Source organism: Oncorhynchus masou, chromosome 20 (genome assembly GCF_036934945.1).
Source record: "Oncorhynchus masou masou isolate Uvic2021 chromosome 20, UVic_Omas_1.1, whole genome shotgun sequence".
NCBI classification, from domain to species: domain Eukaryota; kingdom Metazoa; phylum Chordata; class Actinopteri; order Salmoniformes; family Salmonidae; genus Oncorhynchus; species Oncorhynchus masou.
In genome coordinates, this window is record NC_088231.1 from 17491660 (window position 1) to 17519016 (window position 27357).

General features: G+C 45.3%; 1 protein-coding gene across 1 annotated transcript; it reads left to right on the top strand.

Annotated features, from left to right (window-relative positions):
* The first annotated feature begins 5264 nt into the window (after positions 1 to 5264).
* dkk2 (dickkopf WNT signaling pathway inhibitor 2) lies at positions 5265 to 24909 on the top strand. The gene is made up of 4 exons (XM_064926604.1): positions 5265 to 5873; positions 18919 to 19069; positions 19797 to 19937; positions 22379 to 24909. The coding sequence occupies exons 1-4, from the start codon at positions 5673 to 5675 to the stop codon at positions 22627 to 22629; spliced, it is 744 nt and encodes a 247-aa protein (XP_064782676.1). The 5' UTR covers positions 5265 to 5672; the 3' UTR covers positions 22630 to 24909.
* The last annotated feature ends 2448 nt before the right edge of the window (positions 24910 to 27357 follow it).

Consider the following 27357-nt stretch of genomic DNA (forward strand, 5'->3'; position numbering starts at 1 on the left):
TTGTTTTTCCAACTTTTTATGGAAATACATTTCCAGACAGGCCGTCAACAACGGAATAAGTGATTGATTCCAGTCATAGAAATACGAAAAACACAACATTATTATCCGCAATTGAACAAAAGAAAATATTCTCGTTGGAATTACATGGGACAATGGCTTTCTTCTTCCAGGATATCATTATGGTTCACGTTCCGGAATCAAACATGTTTGTCCTTCCTTTAATGGCCAACTGTGCTACAAATGTTTAGCCACCTGCTGCAACGACTCGGCCATCAAACGGTTCAAACCGCGTCATCGTCATCGCGTCTGCTTGGACCACAGAGGTGGTGGTGTATACACTACAGGAGATAGACAGACCGCTTGGATCATTTGTTTATCGTCTAGCTGGCCTGGGTGTGGCCAGCCCATCTGCAGGAAACTCAATGACTCACATCAAAGTCATACATCAAGAAGAGAACTACATTTTCTCTGGGTTTGACTTTGACCACACCAACGACCCCGGCGTCACCACACATGATTTATAGATGTCTGGTCTGGACCCAACTGTGCGGATGGGGAACGCTGCTTTCACAACTGCACAGGTCACAAGCCCTCCGATTCAACTCCCCTCAAGTCAGAGATAGTCAGGGTGGACTCCAGGCAGCATTCTGGGCCAGTCCACCTGCCCTTGCCCCAAGACGTTTTTGGGATTGACACGTGGGTGATTGTGTCCGACGTGGAGGAGACGAAACCCAACCCAACCCAAGGCAATACATGCTGTGTGATCCATTTAATAAGAACCAGTTCCGATGTGCCGGGTCGAGAAGGTTTACAACAACATGGGTTGCATCCAAGACCTAAACCACAATTACTTAACCAAGTTCCCAGCGTTTGAATCTCCCAGTCAGTGGAATGCTTTAAAAGCAAACATAAAAGCATCATGTCATTCATTTCCTCAACCCCTCCCCCCACCCATATATGGTAACGCATCTTTCCATATGATGATTACAGATTGGAGACATATTGTTTGTTTAGAACCACAGACTGACTACCAGCTGCGAAAGAGAAAAGGCAGTCTGCTGTAAATTCTGCAAGTCAACACAACGGCCGACAGGCTCTGGGTATGCATTATGTACGTACCCTTATGTTGTGGTTTGGAATATATATGGATTTTACTGTATAGCCTGTGACTTCAGCAGACAGATTCAAATGAGGATGGAAAATAATGCTGAGGTTTGTGACTGTTAGTGACCCCCGAAGGTCATGGACTGTAAGGCCGATTTTTCTCATGTTGCCATGACTCCATTGGGCTGGAGTTGGTCCAGTTATGGTCTGGCATAGAGAGAGAGGGACTCTCTACCTGGTATTGGATTCTTCCTTCAATCTTTGACTTCCAAATCATAATAAAAAACAACGATACCTGCCTTCTCTGTTGTCAATTTGTCTCCACATATCGTTTTACAGATGGTTTGAATCTGTTCAATCGATAAATCACCAGAACTAAATAACTTTTTGTTATGTGAGCGCATAAACATGGCATGATAGCGGTCAAAACTCAATTACCTTATGATTGCTGGGGTGATCATAAGAACACCAACACTGTTCCAAACATTCCATCTGGTCAAATAAACAGGCCAAGAAAACAATTACCCCGGTTAGCACCAGCCAACTGCTTTTACACTGCATACTCGTCAATCGTCGCTGCTGTGAAGCACTCCCAAACCTGCTGTTTCCTTACAATGTTATGAAGATCCAATTTTTGGGGGCATGAAATCTTCATTCAATCTTTTTTTGTCCTAGGGACTTGCCCATCATTGCGTTGAAGAGGTGCCAGGGCACCAGATCAACCTCACAGCTATCTCCAACACCTCTAAATAAACTCCAGATAGCCCTCTTCAAAACCTCTAAATCACCTCCAGATAGCCCTCTTCAAAACCTCTAAATAAACTCCAGATAGCCCTCTCCAAAAACTCAAAATAATCTTGAAATTGAGCTCATGTGCATCCTGTTTCCATTGATCATCCTTGAGATGTTTCTACAACTGTGGTAAATTCAATTGATTAGGCATGATTTGGAAATGCACACACCTGTCTATATAAGGACCCACAGTTGACAGTGTATGTCAGAGCAGAAACCAAGCCATGAGATCGAAGGAAATGTCCATAGAGCTCAGAGACAGGATTGTGTCGAGGCACAGATCTGGGAAAGGGTCCCGAAAAATATTTGCAGCATTAAAGGTCCCCAAGAACACGGTGGGCTCCATCATTCTTAAATGGAAGAAGTTTGGAACCACCAAGACTCTCTCTAGAGCTGGATGTTTGCCAAAAGGCACCTAAAAGGATGCAGACCATGAGAAACAAGATTTTCTGGTCTGATGAAACCAAGATTGAACTCTTTGGCCTGAATGCCAAGCATCACATCTGGAGGAAACCTGGCACCATCCCTACGGTGAAGCATGGTGGTGGCAGCATCATGCTGTGGGGATTTCTTTAGCAGTAGGGACTGGGAGACTAGTCAGGATCGAAGGAAAGATGAACGGAGCAAAGTACAGAGAGATCTTTGATGAAAACCTGCTCCAGAGGCGAAGGTTTACCTTTGAATAGGACAACAACTCTAAGCACAAAGCCAAGACAACACAGGAGTGGCTTCGGGGCAAGTGTCTGAATGTCCTTGAGTGGCCCAGCCAGAGCCCAGACTTGAACCCGATCAATCATCTCTGGAGGGTCCTGAAAATAGCTGTGCAGCGATGCTCCCCATCCAACCTGACAGAGCTTGAGAGGATCTGCAGAGAAGATGGGAGAAACTCCCCAAATATAGGTGTACCAAGCTTATAGCGTTATACACAAGAAGACTCAATTGCTACAAAAGTACTGAGTAAAGGGTCTGAATACTTATGTGAATGTGATATTTCTGTTTTGTATTTGTAATAAGTTTGCAAACATTTCTAAAAACCTGTTTTGGCTTTCTCATTATGGGGTAATGTGTGCAGATTGATGAGGGGAAAAAACAATTGAATACATTTTAGAATAAGGCTGTAACGGAACAAAATGTCCAGCGGTCTGAATACTTTTCAAATGCACTGTATGTCATTCCTTCATGGTGATGTTTGTGATGGAAATTTCCATCTTCTCTGGTCTTCCTGGTGCTCTGGGCCACTTGTCTCTCGTCCCTGGGAGCTTTTTAAACTGTTTCAATGCAAAACATTGCTGGGGCTTTTAAAACAAAAGCCTAGAGAAACTGACAGATTCCAGCTGAGCAGTGCTTTGGAATTATGGGATAAATCATATTGGTATTACAGACAGTTGATGTTGTGAAGCTTTGTGTTCTTCACTTGGATGTTTGAGTGTGATCTGCCTTTAATTCAAACCACAAAATATCATCATAAAATCTACACTGCAGGGATAATGTTTCTTCAAAGTGCAAAAGTCTACGTTCTGGTTGGTTCCCCTTCCTGTTCTCTATTAAAAGCTGATGGTATTGACGCCTCTTGTCAAACAATGTCTGTTTCTTTTTCAACTTCCCTGAGTATAAAGAGAGTAGTGAATAGTGCTGTAACCATCACACCATTCAAGGGAATCATTGCCACTGTTATGATAGGCGTGTACAAAAATGCATTTGTTCATTCAATCAAACTAGAGTACAGGCCCATCACAGGAAGTATTCACTATTGTAACACATCATAGAAGCACAATACATCCGTCCCACTTCCCTGATTGGCTGCTTGCCCAAACAAAAGAGTTTGGCACACTGGTTTGAGGCGTGTGACGGATCACTTTTAAGGTCAGAAGTGTGTGTGTGTGTGTGTGTGTGTGTGTGTGTGTGTGTGTGTGTGTGTGTGTGTGTGTGTGTGTGTGTGTGTGTGTGTGTGTGTGTGTGTGCGTGTGCATGTGTGCGTGTGCATGCGTGCGTACTAGAGCATTGCACATACCATAGAGTCATAGAGACTTTGTGGGTGCAGCATGCTGGTTTCGGTAACTGGCTCTTCATCGCTTATGTTGATAATGCAGCTGTAGTTCTTGATTAACATGCACTGTGGTTTCTGCTGGTGAATCATATGTTCCATTAATTATCTTTAGAGCCAGAAAAACATCCAGGTCACTGATAGATATATGAGTGTCTGGTTGATGACATTTTTTGACTGATTTCTACAGATTCCCTCATCAGGAATGAATATGAATATTTGGTTTCTGGGCCCATATTCACAAAGCATCTCAGAGTAGGAGTGTTGATCTAGGATCAGGTCTCCCCTGTCAATATAATCCTATTAATTGTCATCTAAAATGCAAAACTGATGCTAGATCAGCACAATGATTCTTCATTCTACAGATCTCACAAATCTCGATAGCATAAATCTAGATCAGTTTGTTTTCCCGATGGCCTTCACCTAAAGTAAGTATACATGTATTATTCAATGTGCCTTTGCACTCCAAAATGATATAGGCACCTTACCTTACCACTTCAAGAAGGTATTATACTGTTGTGATGGTATCGAACCATCATGAACATAACTTATTCTGATGCAGGGACCATAAACCCAGATATCTAACAAAGGAGTCTCTATATGTTAGGTATATCACTAACCATATCACTGAGAACATTCCTCGCATCATGAGGGAAGCCTTTCCCATCGGCCAAAACAATGGTTATCTGATTGTCTTATACAAGCTATTTTTGTGAATACCGATTTAAATTGGTGGTGTCAATGAGTCCTAGCCACATCACCCCATATTACTTAAGGTGGGAAAGATAAGTTAGTATGCCAACATGAACCTCATGAACCATGTCATAGAAGGATGGATTTTTTATTCCAACCAGATCCACATACCATAGATTCAAATTCCAACCAAATGCCTCATTACAAGTACATAAGCACGTTTTGACTAGTGGCCTATTGAAATTAAATGTGTTTTGTTGTGTTTTTATTTATTTTTAAATAGTAATTAGATACTTGTCCATTTCATGAAGGTGTGGTGGAGGTTATAGACCAAGAAAAATGGTGACAAACTATCTGAAGTTTTATTCATCCCCCTCTTTCATTTCCTTTGCCCCCAACTGTCTCGTTATAAAAAAGGTCAGCACACACAGTTAAAATATACAGTGTATAATTTTATAGGTTTTTACCCAAAAGGGCTTCTGGTGCAGGCGTCTGGGACCAGTCTGGGACGGGGGCTCGAGACGACAATGCGCAGCGCGCACGTACAGATCAGTTTCAGTCTTTGTCAGTTCTGAATGGGGGCGGAGGAAGTAAACCCATTAGAATCCTATAAAAAGAAAGTATCCGAGATCATAAAATATCAGGCTGCCGCACTAAGCATTCACTTACTGCCAGAGAGACAGACTGGAAGTCGCTTGTCAAGTTTCACCCTGACCTTGTGAGCGTCAGCGTTTTTTTATTCATTGAAGCTCATCATTTTGATTTGATTTTTAGATTGAGCTATTGGTGTTGTTATAAAAGTGGCATTTCTGTCGATGGCAATAACCCGTTTCCTTTTCTGATTCGTTGAAAAGGGAACACTTACCGTTATTGACTTTATTCACAAGCAGTCAATTTAACACATGGACACAGTGTAACAGAGCGCGCGTTTCTGTGATACCTTTATGCGTAATTGGCTAGGCCCGGGTCGCCCGCTTTATCCTATTCGAATCAGTTTTTATTTTTTTGGGCAACATTTCTAAACAATTGTTTCCCAAGGATGCTCGTCCTGACTCGGAATAGATTCTGGTGTGTTTTCGTGCTGCTTGTCGTGGCCTTGAGGATGGGAGAGTCGCAGAGAGCAGAGCGCTCCAAGCCAAACTCCATCAAAGCGGCTCTGTTGGGAGAGCCCACGCCGGCCACGAACCGTTCAGCCACCCTCCAACCCGGGATCACCAAGAAAGGCAACATTCTTGCGCAGGTAATCTCATCGTTCTCTTTTGATTTACACACACATTACTGTAGTTATGATTTGTTTGTAACAACTTTTGGCGAGGACATTTGTAATAATTGACTGTTTTCATGTTTTGAATAATCGTATTGGTATCAGTATTTTAGATGTCTCCGTTTTGCATTTAAATGGATAGTTACAACTGTTCCAATACATGCGTTGTTGCTTTACGCAAGCCCCCAAACATTGCGCGTGGTGCCCAACTGAAGCCCCCAAACATTGCGCGTGGTGCCCAACTGAAGCCCCCAAACATTGTGTGTGGTGCCCAACTGCCCATGGAAGTTTTTTTGACGAGAACTAAAATAGCGGTATCAGCCCCAATACCATTAAAACTTCTCTCATGTGTGAATCGTTATTGGAAATTACAGGGATTGGACCCCTCATAAACCTTAATTGCATCTCAGACCTTGACGCCACTGTCGGGTCCAACATGCTTCCAAGGCAAATCATTAACATGATCAGTAGAAATGTGAGAGAAAGTAAGTTAACACCGGAGATTCTTTTCTGTCTGGTTCTTAATGTCATTAAACCGCTCCAGACGCTTTCTGGAATTATTAGACGGAACTGTGGGCTGAGAGTGAGGGATACTCTTACCGACCACTTAATATGCACTCCAAGTGTTATCGGTTCCTGCTGTTTCAACACAGTGTGGAATGAGCCTGGCTGTCTGTATAAGCAGCCAGGCTAAAGTAAAAGCCTCCGGGTAAAGAGCTACACAGTGGTGGAAAAAGTAACCATTTGTCATACTTGACTAAAAGTCAGGATACCTTAATAGAAAATGACTAAAGTAAAAGTGAATGTCACCCAGTAAAATAGTACTTGAGCAAAAGTCTAAAAGTATTTCAATTGAAATATAATTAAGTATCAAAAGTAAATATAATTGCAAAAATATACTTAAGTAAAAGTATAAATAATTTCAAATTCATTATATTAAGCAAACCAGACGGTGCCACTTAAATGTTTTTAAAGTATGGATAACAAGGGGCACATCCCAATACCCCAACATAGTTTACAAACGAAGCATATGTGTTTAGTGAGTCCGCCAGACCAGCAGCAATAGGGATGACCAGGGATGTTCTCTTGATAAGTCCGTGAATTGGATCAGTTTCCTGTCCTGCTAAGCATTCAAAATGTAACGAGTACTTTTTGGTGTCAGAGAAAAAGTATGGAGTACAAAGTACATTGTTTTCTTTAGGAATGTAGTGAAGTAAAAGTTGTCAAAAATATAAATAGTAAAGTACAGATATCCCTCAAAATATTTAATACCACTGGAGCTACGCTATAGTTTGGTTCATGTGTGAATTATAAAAAAGCATTCTACCTAATTAGTTCTCCAATTGTTTTATTGAAACTGGATCTCAGGTGCCATACAATATGTTTAGGTATATAATGTGTTCATACAGTATGTTTAGGTATATAATGTGTTCATACTGTATGTTTAGGTATATAATGTGTTCATACTGTATGTTTAGGTATATAATGTGTTCATACTGTATGTTTAGGTATATAATGTGTTCATACAGTATGTTTAGGTATATAATGTGTTCATACTGTATGTTTAGGTATATAATGTGTTCATACTGTATGTTTAGGTATATAATGTGTTCATACAGTATGTTTAGGTATATAATGTGTTCATACTGTATGTTTAGGTATATAATGTGTTCATACTGTATATGTAGGTATATAATGTTTTCATACTGTATGTTTAGGTAAATAAATAGGATACATATATATAAATAAGTTCATACTGTATGTTTAGGTATATAATGTGTTCATACTGTATGTTTAGGTAAATAAATAGGATACTCCCTCCCCTCCCTCCCTCCCTCCCTCCCTCCCTCCCTCCCTCCCTCCCTCCCTCCCTCCCTCCCTCCCCCTCCCTCCCTCCCTCCCTCCCTCCCTCCCTCCCTCCCTCCCTCCCTCCCTCTGTACCCCACCTACTGTCTTGACCTCTGAATGCTCGGGTATGAAAAGCCAACTGACATTTACTCCTGAGGTGCTGACCTGTTGCACCCTCTACAACCACTGTGATTATTATTTGACCCTGCTGGTCATCTTTGAACGTTTGAAAATCTTGAAGAACAATCTAGCCTTAATGTACTCTTATAATCTCCACCCGGCACAGCCAGAAGAGGTGTGGTTCTTCTCTAGGTTTCTTCCTAGGTTCTGGCACTTCTAGGGAGTTTTTCTTAAAGCAAATTAATATGAAAGTTGACAAAATTAGTTGAGATCTTTTTCTTTTCTTTTTTTTTGTTGCTTTGTTATCAAATGTAAAAGGCAACACTGTTTCTGTGATTTCTGGCATCTTCTTGAACAGTAGATGGCGCCACATTTCTGTTTTCCCCTGCTATACATTTAAGCCAACGTTTCACATTTAAAAAAATAAATAATTGATTCTCAGTTGATTCTCTTTGTCTTTTACAATCAAAGTGTTTATACCAGTGTAACTACTGGTTGGCTACAGTTTAGCTTTGGCTTGGACTAGTGTCTGCTGTAGGCTTATATAGGTCTCCAGAATGTCACTTGTAATGATACCAGTGGATGAAGTGGATATGCCTGTCTGTAGTGTGTGTGTGTGTGTGTGTGTGTGTGTGTGTGTGTGTGTGTGTGTGTGTGTGTGTGTGTGTGTGTGTGTGTGTGTGTGTGTGTGCGTGCGTGCGTGCGTGCGTGCGTGTGTGTGTGTGGCACTGTAGTGTGGGAGCTACTGCTGAGAGCACTGTTCTGAGATCCTACCACTCAGACAGTGAGGATTAAAGGGAATAGCTTCAGTCTCTTCTGCGTAGTGGGAACCGTTCCAGCCATCAGAGCTGTGCCAGACCTCTGTTTAAATGTCTGCTTACAACTTTGCCATTGCAATAAACTGGAGTGGTTTGGATAGAATGGACCACTGGGGATGAGTGTGTGTATGTGTGGAGACCACCACCGTACTGTTATAAGAGTGAAATGCCACGGAACATCTAGATGGCTAATGGTTTCAATGGGAGGTGGTGTGTCTCCCCGTCTCTCCTGTCTGCTAGAATGGTTTCCAGCCTCGTTACAGCCAGCACTCAACAACAGCCAGACATGAATCACGGGCCACAGGCAAACTCTATTGACCTGCTGTGTGGCATCTGAAGTGGTTGTTTATGATGTAAATCAAAGATAACGAACCTTGAAGTCTTCACAGGCTTTTAATTGGCAACGTGTGGCATCGATTTGTGATGGCTTATAGGAGCTTTTGTTATAGTGTGGATGATACTGAGCAGTCAACCATGCAAATAGTGGGTCATGGTGATTGCTTAGATTGCGACTGAAGGTCCTCACTAGCTTTTTATGTTAGATTATATACTCATAATGAACAATTTACTCTATAGAGAATGGCCTGACTCTGAAGTGAACCTGCCTTGATTTTTTGATTTGCACCAACCGGTGATCCGGTGATCAGGTTGCCTGCTGGTCAGAGACATGGGGTGGGTCAGAGACATGGGGTGGGTCAGAGACATGGGGTGGGTCAGAGACATGGGTCAGAGACATGGGGTGGGTCAGAGACATGGGGTGGGTCAGAGACATGGGGTGGGCCAGAGACATGGGGTGGGTCAGAGACATGGGGTGGGTCAGAGACATGGGGTGGGTTAGAGACATAGGGTGGGTCAGAGACATGGGGCGGGTCAGAGACATGGGGCGGGTCAGAGACATGGGGCGGGTCAGAGACATGGGGCGGGTCAGAGACATGGGGTGGGTCAGAGACATGGGGCGGGTCAGAGACATGGGGCGGGTCAGAGACATGGGGCGGGTCAGAGACATGAGGTGGGTCAGAGACATGGGGTGGGTCAGAGACATGGGGTGGGTCAGAGACATGGGTGGGTTAGAGCTGCGTGGGGTGGGTCAGAGACATGGGGTGGGTCAGAGACATGGGGTGGGTCAGAGACATGGGTGGGTTAGAGCTGCGTGGGGTGGGTCAGAGACATGGGGTGGGTCAGAGACACGGGGTGGGTCAGAGACATGGGGTGGGTCAGAGACATGGGGTGGGTCAGAGACATGGGTGGGTTAGAGCTGCGTGGGGGGCATCAGTGGAAAGTGGTGGTGTGAAACCTCAAATATTATAACCAATCTTTTCTGGCTGAACCTTGTCTTTCTCTACCCTGTAGATTAATGAAGACGTTGGCGTAATGTTGAGGTTGCTATAATTCGTGATGAAGCGTTGGCAGAACATTACACCTTCCTCCATAGAGGCAGTGGATCAGGACATGAGTGATCGTCCGCTTAGAACACTTCTAAACTTCACAGTTTGAGAGACTATCGCCATAATTCACCATCACATCCATTTAGTCCCTTTCCCACATTTCTCCCTCAGATTCCTCCAACAGCAGACCTTCTCAAAAGAAGGGTGTTCATTTTTATACAGCATTATTCAGGCTGTTGAAATGTATTCCTTCTGGTCCTCCAATCCTCCGACATGAAAGGATATGAGAAAGATTGCAACATAAGCTCTCAATAAATCACCCCCACTGGCTCATTTTCAAAAGTCACAAATTAGAGACGGGGAGTCGGGGAGGGGAGCACGGCGGCCACCCAGAGAAGCCTGCAGGAAACCGGGGTGTAATTTGGTGTTTAAATTGTCAGATTAGTAAAGTTGGGCTCTATCCAACATGTCAAAGCTATTGGTGGATCTATATAGGAAGTACCATGACAGACTCATTTGTTTTTGTTTCCCTCGGCTGTTGACAACGTTTTGCACTGACTTTGCCGCTCTCCGCTCCAGCTGACTATAAATGTCACATGAATCACTTTGCGCTCCAACCTCAATGTCAGGTTGTGACTGTCCCAAGTGATTCAATCATTACAATTAAGGCAAGCTGCATGAGTGTGTGGCTCCACCCCCTTTCCCCCCTCACATTGACTTGACTTGAGTGAAACCAAACCGATGGAACACAAAGTAAAAGGCCCTCTTGACTGGGAGATGTTCAGACCCGATGCTCCTGGGTGGCCCCTGGTTCCCAGTAAGTTAGAGAACCAGTACAGATGGATGGTATGGGCAGGGAACGTTCACCACCCTAACCTCTGAACCCACAAGGGGAAGTGGAGGCATGCGTACAGTAACAGTGGTTGGCTGTTCCTACCAGTGCCTGGACATCCATACAGTTTTAAGTAGTCTTAAAACTGTGTTTAATTCAACACAGAGATTATTTTAACAAGCCAGGACCGAATCGCTTAGGCTCCCCCAGTAAAAGTTGAGCGCTAGGTCCCCTCTCCCCCCCTCTCGCCCCCCAGCACCCCTCCCTACCCCCTCCAGGGTTAAGTAACTGTTTAGTGATCTTAACGATCTGAGAGGGGGAAACAAAGCAGGCCGAGGTGTGAGTGCTTGTTAGCGCTAGGTAGCCGCCGTCAAGGCTCCGTCTCCTCCGTCTCAGGGGCCCAGTGGGTCTCCTGGCTGTCTCTCACCCCTCCAGTCAGGGGGCCCAGTGGGTCTCCTGGCTGTCTCTCACCCCTCCAGTCAGGGGGGCCCAGTGGGTCTCCTGGCTGTCTCTCACCCCTCCAGTCAGGGGGGCCCAGTGGGTCTCCTGGCTGTCTCTCACCCCCTCCAGTCAGGGGGCCCAGTCAGGGGGCCCAGTGGGTCTCCTGGCTGTCTCTCACCCCTCCAGTCAGAGGGGCCCAGTGGGTCTCCTGGCTGTCTCTCACCCCTCCAGTCAGGGGGGCCCAGTGGGTCTCCTGGCTGTCTCTCACCCCTCCAGTCAGGGGGGCCCAGTGGGTCTCCTGGCTGTCTCTCACCCCTCCAGTCAGGGGGCCCAGTGGGTCTCCTGGCTGTCTCTCACCCCACCAGTCAGGGGGGCCCAGTGGGTCTCCTGGCTGTCTCTCACCCCTCCAGTCAGGGGGGCCCAGTGGGTCTCCTGGCTGTCTCTCACCCCTCCAGTCAGAGGGGCCCAGTGGGTCTCCTGGCTGTCTCTCACCCCTCCAGTCAGGAGGGGCCCAGTGGGTCTCCTGGCTGTCTCTCACCCCTCCAGTCAGGGGGGCCCAGTGGGTCTCCTGGCTGTCTCTCACCCCTCCAGTCAGGGGGCCCAGTGGGTCTCCTGGCTGTCTCTCACCCCTCCAGTCAGGGGGGCCCAGTGGGTCTCCTGGCTGTCTCTCACCCCTCCAGTCAGGGGGGCCCAGTGGGTCTCCTGGCTGTCTCTCACCCCTCCAGTCAGGGGGGCCCAGTGGGTCTCCTGGCTGTCTCTCACCCCTCCAGTCAGCAGGCCCTGGGGGGCGAGTGTGGGCCCCAGATGGGCCATAATGGGTATCAGGGGCCCTAGCAGGCCAGCAGAGTATCCTGAGGGGAATTCATTTCACTTACCTCTGTACTTAGACCTGTTAATGAGAGTCAGGAGACACAGAGCCCTTCTCTATCCACAGGCTAACACCTCACTGAGCTACACCCAGCTCTGACTGGGGTTTCCGGCTCAGTCATGTGCCCTTCTTTTGATCGCTGGTGTAGGGCCAATATGGTTCGGAGTGTATTTAAAGAGTTAGGACATTGAGGTTTCTGCATTATGATAGGTTTCCATGACTCTTTAACATTCTACGCTGAGTGTACAAAACATTAAGAACACCTGCTCTTTTCATGACCAGGGGAATCCAGGTGGAACCTTTGATCCCTTATTAAATCTACTGCAACCAGTGTAGACGAAGGGGAGGGGACAGGTTCATGAAGGATTGTTAAGCATTGAGACAATTGAGGCATGGATTGTGAATGTGTGCCGTTAATGGGAAGATAAAAGATTGAAGTGTCTTTGAACAGGGTATGGTACAGTATTAGGTGACAGGCGCGCCAGTTTCAGTCAAAAACAGTGAAGCAGCTGGGTTTTTAATGTAGAACAGTTTCCCGTGTGCGTCAAGAATGGTCCACCACCCAAAGGACATCCAGCCAACTTGACACAACTTTGGGAAGCATTGGAGTCAACATGGGCCAGCATCCCTGTGGAACGCTTTTCGACACCTTGTAGAGTCCATGCCCTGACGAATTGAGGCTGCTCTGAGGGCAGAAGGTGTTCCTAATGTTTTGTATAGTCAGTGTACGGCAGCCATGTTATCTCTCCATTAACATTACATGGGGAATATTTAAACACATTGATGTAACTGAATGTCTGGAATTAGAACAATATAGAAAATGTTCCAAGTTGACCCAACTCTCTAAATTCAGCACATGGCTCTGGTGTAACCTATAGGGAGACTCTGTCACCAGAGTCACAGACCGATACAATCCAGGATTTAACCCATCAAAGACCTGTGTTTTCAGTGACGAAAGAGCCCAAGTTGTATTGTTAAGGTTCTTACGATGTGTATGTGTTTTATGCTGTCCCTTTGTTATCTGATACTGTGAGACCGTCTCTCCTTAGAGGGCAGAGGACGTTTGTTTACTTGGTGACATAGTTTATTAGACTCAGTGAGGCTCAGTGCTGCTGACCATGATTACCAATCACAGTTTCAGGTTTCCATGCTTGATTATCCAAGGTCAAGTTCAATTGCCCTCCAAGTTCTCGTAACAGTGTGTGTGTGTGTGTGTATTACTGTTATAACGCCATTCTTTTTGAACGGTGTGAATATACATTTAGACAGTTGGCTAAGTGACAGAATCTTATGTGTCACAGTTGCCCTGACGTACAGTAGCTGCCTCATCTGCCGTGACTAGACTTGAGGTAAATAACACTCCACTAAACGTTGTGTTGTGGTGTTATGAACATGTGTTACACTCCTATCATATTATGATATCAGTCCTTAGGAATGACTGATGCTGAGTAAATACGGGCAAATACAGAGTAAAGGAGAGGTTCAAAGACTCATGTATCCTGGAGTAAAACTAGTGTATGCTGGAGATCCCTCCCTCCCTCCCTCCCTCCACCTTCAAAGCCCAGGCCACTTATAACACCACGAGAGCAGCACGAGACAGGACTGGGGAGCCAGGGGCCTTCCCTCATCGCTCCGCGTCTGTCTCCCTCTTTATGGTCTAGCCTGCATGAGAGGTACACAGCCCACTTCCTCTAACAGGGATAGCCTCTTGCTTTCATGTGATATGCTGCGTCTAGGGGAAATAGGGGATCGGGAGTGGCGGCGGCAATCAAAAAGGGGCCAATAAAGTGAGCTAGTGGAGTCGTGATCAAATGAGACGCATCCAAATGAAACCGCCGCCTCCCCTCAGAGGACCGTGGCGTCAATGAGGTGTTTTGAAACATGGCAAGATAAAGTGAGATTATCGGTCATTGGATTTCAAAGGGCTCCTGTGAAATGATGGAGGCTTGATGGAAGAGGTGAGGGAGGATGGTGAGGGGAGGGAGGGAAGGGAGGAGGCCCTTCCTACAGCAGAGTACAGTACAGCTCCACTGTAATCCATCCTAGACTGCTTAGCCAGGAACCACCTGCTAAAAATCTGAGAGACTGTATAGGGTACTGTAGGGCCAAGATATTTCTCTTCACATTTCAAGATTAAAGGCTGTTTGTCAACATCAGAACATAGCTACACACTTTCCTGTGGTGTTGATCTCATTGGTCAATGCTTCAGAGCATTGTGGGGTTAACCAAGTCTTATTTCTTCTTCTCTTAGGGCTAGTTAATTGTTCATGGGCAGCAGAGTTGCCAACGACCGGATGCATCCAGTTTTCAGGGATACAACCTAGCTTCCTTTTCCACTGAAGACCGGATGTGGAAACTTCGCTCAGGCACTTTCTTTTATGCCTGTTACATTAGGTTATGGGCAGCCACAGGCCTGAACTGATACCACTGAATTTGAGAACATGAACATGATCTGAAACTCTTGGCTATGATGATGTCATTGTGGACATAGGCTAGCATGTAAAATACCCTGTTAGCTCTACATTACATTCGCCTCGCTTCACTGCAGGAGAAATTGGGCACAAGCCCGGTTCAGAAACATGAAGCTAAGGTCAACCTTTTATGTTTGGAAGGATTTGCTTTTCCAAGACTTATCAAGACATTTCCAATTATTATTATTATTATTGCTTAATGGTTTCACTTCCAAGAACGTATTATTGTTTAATGGTTATTAATCCTAATTAATACCTTCTTGGAAATGTCTTTATAAGTCTTGGAAAAGCAAGTCTTTCCAAACATAAAAGGTTGACCTGAGCTTCAATAACAACTGTGGCACCATTTAGGATCTCACCGTGCTGCAACTTATTCTTCTTCTGTTTGCTCTTATTTTCATTGTTTTACTGGAGGGACGTTTATTAGTTCCTACATGTGTTTTCAATGTGACAAACTCGACATTGCTCACACAAGGTCCAAATACCTCTAAGCCTGTTCAGTTTATTTAAGCACATGGATATTAAATAACATCTGATCTGAAGATATTGAGATATTCGGTTTTTGAGAGCTCGCTCCAACATGTGGTGTACATTTTGATCTAGCAACAAGGCCTGTTATGGGGACGTGACCCTTCTGAATCCTAATCAACGTTCATTATTGTGACTGTAATGATTTTATATTCTAGAATTCACGTGTTTATTATTCAATGCTTTGTAATGGTGGTCAGTTCTGATGCAGATCTGTCAGTTCAGCACCAGCCCGACGTAGAGCAGCCCAAACAAGTTGCTATTACGTCAATCGAACATTGGACGGAGAAAACCTAAATAGGCTGTTTGTTGTCTGTTGTCATTAAATGTCTGTTGTCATTGTTGTGCATTTTTGGGGTTGGTATTGTGTAGCTTGTAAAAAGTGGACACTAATGCATGTTGACGGGTGCCTGGTGGCTAGTGGCTAGTGGCTGGTGGCATGTTGGCTGGTGGCTAGTGGCTAGTGTCTGGTGGCTGGTGGCATGATGCCTGGTGGCTGGTGGCTGGTGGCATGTTGCCTGGTGCCTGGTGGCTAGTGGCTAGTGGCTAGTGGCTAGTGTCTGGTGGCTGGTGGCTGGTGGCATGATGCCTGGTGGCTGGTGGCATGATGCCTGGTGGCTGGTGGCCTGTTGCCTGGTGGCTGGTGGCATGATGTCTGGCATGATGGCTGGTGGCATGATGCCTGGTGGCTGGTGGCCTGGTGGCTGGTGGCATGTTGCCTGGTGGCTGGTGGCATGGTGCCTGGTGGCTGGTGGCTGGTGGCATGATGCCTGGTGGTGTTGCCTGGTGGCTGGTGGCTGGTGGCATGATGCCTGGTGGCTGGTGGCATGATGCCTGGTGGCTGGTGGCATGATGCCTGGTGGCTGGTGGCATGATGCCTGGTGGCTGGTGGCATGATGCCTGGTGGCTGGTGGCATGTTGCCTGGTGACTGTTGCCTGGTGGCTGGTGGCATGATGCCTGGTGGCTGGTGGCATGATGCCTGGTGGCTGGTGGCATGATGCCTGGTGGCTGGTGGCATGATGCCTGGTGGCTGGTGGCTGGTGGCATGATGCCTGGTGGCTGGTGGCATGATGCCTGGTGACTGTTGCCTGGTGGCTGGTGGCATGATGCCTGGTGGCTGGTGGCATGATGCCTGGTGGCTGGTGGCATGATGCCTGGTGGCTGGTGGCATGATGCCTGGTGGCTGGTGGCATGATGCCTGGTGGCTGGTGGCATGATGCCTGGTGGCTGGTGGCTGGTGGCATGATGCCTGGTGGCTGGTGGCATGATGCCTGGTGGCTGGTGGCATGATGCCTGGTGGCTGGTGGCATGATGCCTGGTGGCTGGTGGCATGATGCCTGGTGGCTGGTGGCTGGTGGCATGATGCCTGGTGGCTGGTGGCTGGTGGCATGATGCCTGGTGGCTGGTGGCATGATGCCTGGCATGATGCCTGGTGGCTGGTGGCTGGTGGCATGATGCCTGGTGGCTGGTGGCATGATGCCTGGTGGCTGGTGGCATGATGCCTGGTGGCTGGTGGCATGATGCCTGGTGGCATGATGCCTGGTGGCTGGTGGCTGGTGGCATGATGCCTGGTGGCTGGTGGCATGATGCCTGGTGGCTGGTGGCATGATGCCTGGTGGCTGGTGGCATGATGCCTGGTGGCTGGTGGCATGATGCCTGGTGGCTGGTGGCATGATGCCTGGTGGCTGGTGGCATGATGCCTGGTGGCTGGTGGTGATGCCTGGCTGGTGGCTGGTGGCTGGTGGCTGGTGGCATGATGCCTGGTGGCTGGTGGCTGGTGCATGATGCCTGGTGGCATGATGCCTGGTGGCATGATGCCTGGTGGCTGGTGGCTGGTGGCATGATGCCTGGTGGCTGGTGGCATGATGCCTGGTGGCTGGTGGCATGATGCCTGGTGACTGTTGCCTGGTGGCTGATGTTGGAGTGGCCAGACATCAGCAAAAGACTGAAACAGCCTCATCGACCGACTCTGGACTTTGTCCAAGGAGGAGTTGCTTGTGTACAGTACAGTGTCCCCTCGCACTCGACATGTTCAAAACACTCTCACAACACTATATCATCTGACTATCATATTATTTCATTTGAACTCGTTTGCCCTCATACTCGTGCGACGCTGGACGATACCAGACGGTACGCCATGTGTAAAAAAAATAACAATCCCGTGTTTGTGTGTATTGCTGCATGCACTTGTTGTGGAAAAAGTGAGCCGGGTCCTTTCATTATGGCCGCCGTGTGGACTGTGGTTGAATGGTTGCTATGTTTATGGACACCCAGCGGTTCTACCTCGGTCATCTCGGCTCACCTAAATCAATGCGTTCTGCAGACCCGGTTGTTGGCTGAGGACGGAAGGAAATCACATTGAATTGTTACCATGTTGCCATAGCTTCACCAGACTACGGCCTATGTCTCAGGCACTGTCTGAAATGGCATCCTTTGCCTAAATAGTCCACTTCTGACCAGGTGCCATTTCAGACGTACCCTCAGTGATCTGAGAGAATCAATCTGGGGAATTATGAGTTGGAAAAGTAAGAAAAGAACCATGGATGCCAAATACTTGCTTTTCAAATCCCCAGGTACCCAATTAGAACAGCGGTTGGTCACAAAACGGACCAACTCCATAGCCAAGTGGTTCTATTATCCAACGACTGCTTCATCAAACTATTTAGTCTTCTAAAAGCCATCTTGAGTGAACCTTGACTTGTGTTTTTCTTGGGTGGGGATACAGGAATGGCTCCATTGTTGGAGTATCCAAAGATATTCCTGGCCGTAGGCTGGCACGTAGAAGCTGAGCGAGAGGCAGCAGTCCCCCTTCTCTCTCTCTCTCTCTCTCTCTCTCTCTCTCTCTCTCTCTCTCTCTCTCTCTCTCTCTCTCTCCCTCTCTCTCTCTCTCTCTCTCTCTCTCTCTCTCCCTCTCTCTCTCTCTCTCTCCCCTCTCTCTCTCTCTCTCTCTCTCTCTCTCTCTCTCTCTCTCTCTCTCTCTCTCTCTCTCTCTCTCTCTCTCTCTCTCTCTCTCTCTCTCTCTCTCTCTCTCTCTCTCTCTCTCTCTCTCTCTCTCTCTCTCTCTCTCTCTCTCTCTCGTCTACGGACTGTTTTCCACCGTTGGAAAAAGGTCTGGTTCTTCAGAAGGAATTCATACAGAACACACTCTGCTAATCTGCTTACTGTCTTGAGCAATTTCTGTTGGACTTTTTAAAGCCGTCACATAAAAATGCCATGGGAGACGGGGAAATTAGTGACGGTTAGGAGAAGTAGTGGAGTCTAGGAGTGGGGTTTATATGACTGTAAGTGGAACCAAAACCGTTTTCCGTCATGTCTGGTAACCATTACCGACAAAACATTATGTTTTTTATGATGCAATTATAAAAAACGGCAACGTTATGGGTGACAGGTTTGTTGCTAGTTAGCCTGAGTTGAACCGCAGTGTCACTGTTCCCTAACTAATGACTGTACGTAACCTTATTAGTGACCGTAGTCCAATACCTAGTGACCTTGTCCAGAGGTTTCAGACCGCTGAGATGTTTGACTAACAGTCACATGCAGGGACCAGGGTTCGAGTCCCCGTCGGGGCCGCCACCCTAATAAACCCCAATATTATCAGTTGATTTATTCTTTTTCAGTTCCCAGCCCATATGGGCTAACAAGACACTAATTGATACATACATGTGATCATTATCCATGACTCTGAATGTTTCTGTTTCGACATCTACAGGTGTACCCATGCAGCAGCGATAAGGAGTGCACTGTAGGAAGCTACTGCCACAGCCCTCAGCAAGCACCCTCCCGCTGTCTCACCTGCCGACGGAGGAAGAAGCGTTGCCATAGAGACGCCATGTGCTGCCCCAGCAACCGCTGCAGCAACTGTACGTTGTGTTGAAGGACCTCTCTTACTTTTTAAGTCAGCATTTCTGAAGTCGGTGTGAAGTGAACACTTGTCAGCACACTGCGTCTCTGCCATATCACAAGAACATTCCTAACAGACAGATTGGATGGGTGTCAGGCCACAGAGAGGGACGTCTGTCTAGTCCAGAGGACATTTAAATGGGGAGGCAGCTAGCCTAGTGGTTAGAGCGTTGGGCCAGTAACCCGAAAGGCTGCTAGATCGACTGCCCGAGCTGACAAAGTGGAAATCTGTCATTCTGCCCCTGAACAAGGCACTGTTCCTAGGCCGTCATTGTAAATAAGAATTTGTTCTTAACTGACTTGCCTAGTTAAATAAAGGTTAAATAAAAAATGACGGAGCAATTACATTTAAACCATATTGAACACATGCTTTCTACCCATAGGTCAGCACTGAATGCTCCTGTCTCTCCGCTCTGTGTCCTCTGAGATGAACTGCAATAGACATGAATGATAACCACATGTGCTAGTCACTGGGTAGCTGTAATGGCAATATGATCCCTAATAACACAAGTTAAACAACTGTCGTTGACCAACCTGAACAGAAATTCATTTAGTAGACAGAATATATGACACTGTATCTATCAAACCCTGGCTTGTCTTTAGCTGTAATGATATCAATCAATCATTATTATGTGGTGGTTGAAGTCACCTCTAACCTCTCTCTCTCCACTGGCCGTATCCATGTAGATATCTGCGTCCCTATCTCGGAGAGCGTCCTCTCACCTCACATCTCAGCCTTGGACGACCACAACAAGCTCTCCACCAAGGACAGCACTGTCGACTGGAAGAAGAGTGGGAAAGCAGCGCAGGCCAAACACTCTGTTAAAGGTAGCCATTTCACCTACTTGTTATACAGCTGTAAACAGACCAGGGTTTAAATAGTATTTGAAATCTGCTTAAAATGCGTTGAGTGTTGGATTGAGATTGCCTGGAGAGATGGGCGGGGTTTGTACTTTTGAAACTACTCCATTGGTTCCATTGCACCAGGCAAGCTTAGTCAAGCACAGCTCTAGTATTTGAAAGATCTTCGATACCGGTTGAACCCAGGTCTGAAGACCGCCTCTCGGCCTGGCCTGGGAGAAGATATGCAGTCATATGAAGGGATGATCTCTGTTTCCTTTTCCGATTTTGCAATCGCAATATCTCTCGCTGATCCTGGTCCACGGCGCTGAATCTCTGTTGTCCCTGTTCTCTGTTACTTGTCTGTAGTCACACGAAGTTAAAGAGACGCCAGTCCGCAAACGACCGCTATAATTACCCGCAAGCTCGTATATCAGCTGCGAACCTCAGAGACCACGGCTCAGCATGGGGGCCTGGCTGAGAGAAACCAAACCACAGTGGCCCCTTGCTGTTCCCCACGACACCTACATAAACCAGGCATACAAACACTCTCGCTGACAGCACCACGCTGTCTCATATACATTTGTGAAACCACAGAATGTAGAGTTGGCGAGGTTCGTAGTGGTATTAATAACTGGAGTTATTATTGAGTCCCCTTTTGGCATTCGTTTTATCCTGACTCAACAAGTGAACAGGCCTACTCTTCGTATAAGCAGTGTTGTTGTCAATAAAGTTCTACCTCTAATGAGACACCTTAATGGCAGTGCAATAAATGCCCTCTGGAGAAATGAATAGCCGCAATGCTAAAATTCCAGGATAAAAAGGGTGCAGTATTTGAGGTCATTTTGAGTAAACGCTAGGCCTATTCACTTTTTCATTTGCGTCTGACTCTTGTCTTGCTTCGCCTCTGCAACTCAATTGCAGTGACTTTGGAGGGAGAGTCGAGAGATCAACACAACATATTAAACATTCCATTCAGGCAGAGCACGGAGTGGGAACTTCATGTTGTTGATTGGAACTTCATTTCGAAACAAACCCTTTACAAGAAAGGGTTTTGCCAGAGTTACAGGACGGCTGGTTTGTGTCGAGAAAGACCCTCTGGCACAGGGGAATCTGGGTTGTTTCACAGAAAACTTGCATGACTAAATAACATGGATCATAAATATTTGTCGTACTAATTACATCCTTTGAAAGACTATATAAACCTGTAAAATAAACCTCCTGCCAAGAACATCAAGTTCTACCCGAAGTTGGTTAATTTAGTTGATAAATCTAAGGACATTTCCAGTCCACTAATATACTAACCCTGTAATGTAATTTGAATTGAGATGAAAAGAAAGCTGGACGTATGTTTGAGCTCTTTCCTATGGAAGTCAAAACAAAGATAATGGGCATTTCCTGTGGTTTAGTAGTAGGGGGGTTTTCCCTGTAGAGTGTACTGTACATTTCACATGTAAGAGCATGATAACTCTCTACATATTGATGAAGGGCCATGAATTATCCATGCTCTAAACCAGGGTTTCCCAAACCTGGTTCTGCCACCACCTCTTGGTGCACGTTTTGGTTATTTCCCCAGCACATCACAGCTCATTCAAATCATCAAAGCTTCATGATGAGTTGGTTATTTATTTTGCTCCTTTGCACTCCAATTATTTGTATTTCTACTTTGCACATTCTTCCACTACAAATCTACCATTCCAGTGTTTTACTTGCTGTATTGTATTGACTTTGCCACCTTGGCCTTTTTTTTGCCTTTACCTCCCTTATCTCACCTCATTTGCTCACATCGTATATAGACTTGTTTCTACTGTATTATTGACTGTATGATTGTTTTACTCCATGTGTAACTCTGTGTCGTTGTATGTGTCGAACTGCTTTGCTTTATCTTGGCCAGGTCGCAATTGTAAATGAGAACTTGTTCTCAACTTGCCTACCTGGTTAAATAAAGGTGAACAAAAAAAGTATTATTTTTTTAAAAATCAGCTGTGTAGTGCTAGGGTTTGGAAAACTCTGCTCCAAACCACACATAGATTCAATGTTTTACATTGCATAGTCTAGAACAGGGATGGGCAACTTTGATGGTGGTGGGGGCCACAAAAAAAAATCTGAATTCATCATGAAGGGCCATAGTTGCTCCACCCATCAATGGGGGCCCCCTGGGCTCTAATTCGACCTTGATATATAGCTGGCCGCTGAGTCGTAGGGCCTTCTCCGCAGACCACCAATTGCCCATCCCTGGCCTAAATAAGGAATGGTAATAGAATCCACAGTAGATTATAAAGTATTCTATACTAGTACATGCAGTAAAGGGTCAGAGTATATCAAAACATGCTGAAAAGTAAGAAAAGGTCTATGTTTTGCATGTGCACCCTACATCTTCCCTCATACTAGTCCATGTTAAGACTCCTTTCTCTCCCTCCCTTGACCAGGACACGAGGGCGACCCGTGCCTGCGCTCGTCGGACTGCTCCGTGGGCTACTGCTGCGCTCGCCACTTCTGGACCAAGATCTGCAAGCCGGTGCTGCGGCAGGGCGAGGTGTGCACCAAGCAGAGGAAGAAGGGCTCCCACGGCCTGGAGATATTCCAGCGCTGCGACTGTGCCAAGGGCCTCTCCTGCAAGGTCTGGAAGGACGCCACCTCCTCCTCCAAGTCCAGGCTTCACATGTGCCAGAGGATCTGAAGGGTGAAGCAGGGCTGTCCGCCGAGGCCTTTCTCTTTGTCTTCCTCCGACCTGCTTTCGGGGGAGGAGAACCAGGAGATGACATGAGATGAGAGACTGGGGAAGAGATATTGAGAGAGAGAATGGAAGATGCTAAGGGCTGGTTGATACCCAGCAAACTAAAGCAAAGAAGGAGGTTCCTCTGAGAACATTTGGCACCGTTCCATGTATGATCCTTCCTGTTTGGTTGTGTTCCAGCTCAGAACATTCGCGCAAAGTTCTGAGACTGTTGCATTCATCGTTAAGTTGTTCAGCGGGTTCTCGAGGACTTTATGCAAACTAACTTCTTTATGTCGAAGGCTCTTCACAAAGTTGGATGTGTTTTATGTACAAGTTCCTTAAAATGTTGCATATATTTTCACATCACGAAAAGAAAAGACATATCTTTATTACAGCCATCATTAACCAATGGCATAGAAACATCATCCTCTTCCTATCTATCCTTATGAAGGCAAGACTGCTGTGATGCACCCTTGGTTTACTAGTTATGTTTGTTTTTGGCACATATTTCACGTATGATATTTTCACACTAAGGGAATGACAGAACCCCAGCTAACCGATACAAGCACTATTGTAATCTCACTATTCTGATTCAATTTGGAGCGTTCACTCCAATAGCGTAACCAATGTGGGAATCTCCAAACAAATAGTCGCAGTAACTACAGTAACAATGACTCTGAAACCAACATGTGGGCTCAACTATGCTAGTAAAGAACAAAAAGCATATATGTTTTGTATAGATTATGAACATAGATATACAGGTTACTGCCAAAATAAAGGAAACACCAAAAATAAAGTGTTTCAATAGGTCGTTGAGCCAGAACAGCTTCAGTGCACCTCGTCATAGATTTGACATGTGTCTGGAACTCTATTGGAGGGATGCGAGATGAGTCTTCCAGAAGAAATTCCATCATTTGGTGTTTTGTTAATGGTGGTGGAAAATGCTGTCTCAGGCACCACTCCGGAATCTCGCATTCGTGTTCATTTGGGTTGAGAACTAGCCTGGATTTGTCTCAGTTGAGTCTAAGTGTAGACGTATGCCATAGTAAGGCTATTAAGAGCCTGGAATCCAAACATGTTTAGTTTTCTAGATTTTAATAGAATCCAGGCTAGAATCCAAACATATTCAGTTTGATTGCAGGCTAGAATCCAAAGAGATTCCGTTTGATTGGTTCAACCACAGGACTGTAGGGTCAGTGGTGTAGAACTGATACCAGACCCCAAAGTGCCTCTCGTCCCCAAATGACATCCATATGACTGGAGCTGAGACCACAACCCGGAATCCAGGAATTCAATCAGGACATATTGAACACATGGTTTTATCTGTTACTACTACTTATAAATTCTGAAAATATTATCACAATTGCAAATATGCCCAATAACCTTTTGGTCTTTTCCCCCCACATTTGCGATCTGTATTCAATTGATAATGATAATATAATTCACTATACAGTACCTATGAAATGTGACCTGCACCTTCTAGAATGTTTTAATCTGTATTATTTCTCATGAGTCTGGGAAAATGCTTACTTTTTACACGTCTTACTGGATGTACAGTGTACCGACCTGCTCATTGTTTTTCATATTAGATGATTTTCAATGTTAAACTTAACCAGTTGTTCACTACAGTACATAGTCAATGCAATAATATGTACCTCCATTTTGTTTTACATTTGTTTTCCAGGCACCATTTCCACCAGTTTTCTAACGTCAATAAGCTCTTATATTGTATATAATGTGGAAACGATTGAAATTGTATTTAAGAATCAATGTATATCATGTACAGATAATAATAAACATTAGAAAGATATTAAGGTAACAACAAAAAGGACGAGGTGAGATGATTAAAAGGGGACATTGCAGCAAGGTTAGTTCAAGCCTGCCACGTAGGCACTGGTGGTCCTGGGTGGGCTTGGGCCCAATCAGATTGTGCGGTGTTTATAGGCTCTCTACTTGTCAGTGTTCCAAACGGGACATTATTGGTATTTTTACCTAAACATGCAAACACAATCAGATAGACCTCATTGCAAGCCGTGCACTGGAATGACGTTCATATGAACTGGAATGACATTCACTTTCATGGGATGGGTGGCCCAAAATAAGTAACTGAAAGCCACACCCAATAAGCCACGAATACGACCGCATTGAGGCAAATGTCACTGTCCTACTGTTTTCAGCAGATGTTTTCTGTGCATTTACAGTGATGGATGAATAAATAAAGAATGTATTTTGTATTACAAACGACTTGTTACTTTACTATTATCAATAGTTGATACCAGAACACTCTGAACACTGTTTAGTAGGCCTACAAAAAGGTGCTATCTAGAACCTAAAAGGGTTCTTTGGCTGCCCTCACATGAGAACCCTTTGAAGAACCCTTTTTGGTTTCAAGTAGAATGCTTTTGGTTCCAGGTAGAACTTGTTTGGGTTCAATGTAGAACCCTTTCCACAGAGGGTTCTACATGGAACCCAAAATGGTTTTACCTGGAACAAAAAGGGTTCTCCAATGGGGACAGCTGAAAATGTTTTGAACCCTTATTTCTAAGAGTGTATAGGCTACTGCAGTTTCCCAAACCTCCATCTTGTTCCTAATTTGATACAATACAAGCACACCTGATTTAAATGTCCAACTAATCACCAGGCCCTTCATTAGTGGTACTTGCAATAGTGGGTTTGATTCCCAGGACCACCCATACATGTCAAATACAGTATATGCAAGCATGACTGTAAGTCTCTTTGGATAAAAACTGCCTGCTTATGGCATATATTATTATTGGTTCATCTTATCACCAGGCTCTTCATTAGTTGAACTGGCTGGGTGTAATCGAGGAGAGGTTTGGGAAACAGTTTGTTACAGAAATAGATGGACTAGGTAAGAGGACACTGTCCTCTGGCCACTGACAATTCTCCACTCAGGCTTACGAGACAGTGGAAACCGTCCTATGGGTCTCTCATTGGACAAGGCTCAAGCTGTGGCGGCCAAAGACAAGACAGTTTTCTTGAAATATTGGCTAAATGAAATGGTATGTTTGTGAGGCTGAAAATAAGAGGCATTTTGCCTCCAGTTTCCTTTCTACAGTTAATAGTTGACGATCTATCATAATCAATTGTCTAATGCAGAATATAAAGCCATGCTGAGTTATTGTGTGTTTGGCATGCAAGGAGTAATGCTACGTTCAAGTGTTTGTTGGTGGGAAATTGGCGAAACAACTATGAGTTATGGTGCATCTGGCACGTTATCAAGGGAGTGAATGCACAAATACTAACTTCCTCTCTCATTTGGAGACTATAAATATGACAAAACACCAACAAGTCAAGTAGGTCTTCCATTTCTCACTCATTTGCAACAACCATGAAGCTGTGGCCTAAATGTGCTCATTGAGAGTGGCATGATTGGCATTGTCGACTGTCAAATCTTAGGTTTGTCTTTGAAATGAACCAAAACAAACAAACAAAGGAATCTTTCAGTAGGATCATTACTCTTACTTACCACTTCACAAGGCCTGGAAGGCTGGAACAAACCAAACAATCCCTCATTGATTTACTCAAAGCCCCTCCAAAGATCATTCTAAAAACCATAAAGTTTGTTCTCAATGGTTGTATATGACTTTATTGAGTCCTGTTTTTGTCTGCAGCCAAATCATTGAGATTTATCGTTCACATTCAGATTTTTTCCCATCAAAGTCTGGGATTGCACAGCCACATTGAGCAGTCAAAGACCAACGTTTGCATTGATAGTGTACAGTGGGCTCATATTCTTGAAGATGTTTCTACTTTTTTAACATGATACACACTGTGTAGAATGTATACTGTAAAGTAGCTATACAGCAGCCCGTATCACTTATTTTCTGTGGCATTCCACACTCGGAAAATACATTTTTCTACATATATATTTTTTCCTCAGTTATTAAACTATTTTACAGACTAAAATTATACTTTTCGGAAAGTGACCTTTTGTTGGAAATGTGTTTGACAGATGTTCAATAACCTTGAAAAACCATCAATATGTTCCTGAAAATGTTTGAATGAGCTTGTTTTTCACTATTTCCATGCCAAAGTGAAATCTGTTCTTTTTCAATTCGGCAGATCAACAGTGTAATATGACTGGGTATATTCCAATGGAAATGTCAGTACTGATATTGGTATTACAATGGATTATTACTATACACTATGGACACTTTTAAAATGAGGCCCTGTCGGCAATGGAGGCCTGGGGGTGGAGACAAGTAGTACAGAAAATCCTCAATTAGTCGGGTCATTTTAGTTAACCTTTTATCACTGTCTTTGGAGAGTCTTGCTAATTTGGAGTATCTGCAAATGTTTATGAACATTTTAATTGGGTTATGATGAATCAGCTGTACAACGTCAATCTCAATCACACTCCACACTACCGTTTCCCACTTGGACAAAAGGAACACTTATGTGAGGATGCTGTTCATTGACTAGAGCTCAGCGTTCAACACCATAGTGCCCACAAAGCTCATCACTACGCTAAGGACCCTGGGACTAAACACCTCCCTCTGCAACTGGATCTTGGACTTCCTGATGGGCCACCCCCAGGTGGTAAGGGTAGGCAACTACACATCCGCCACGCTGATCCTTCGACACTGGGGCCTCTCTGGGGTGCGTGTTTAGTCCTCTCCTGTACTCCCTGGTCACTCATGACTGCGTGGCCAAGCATGACTCCAA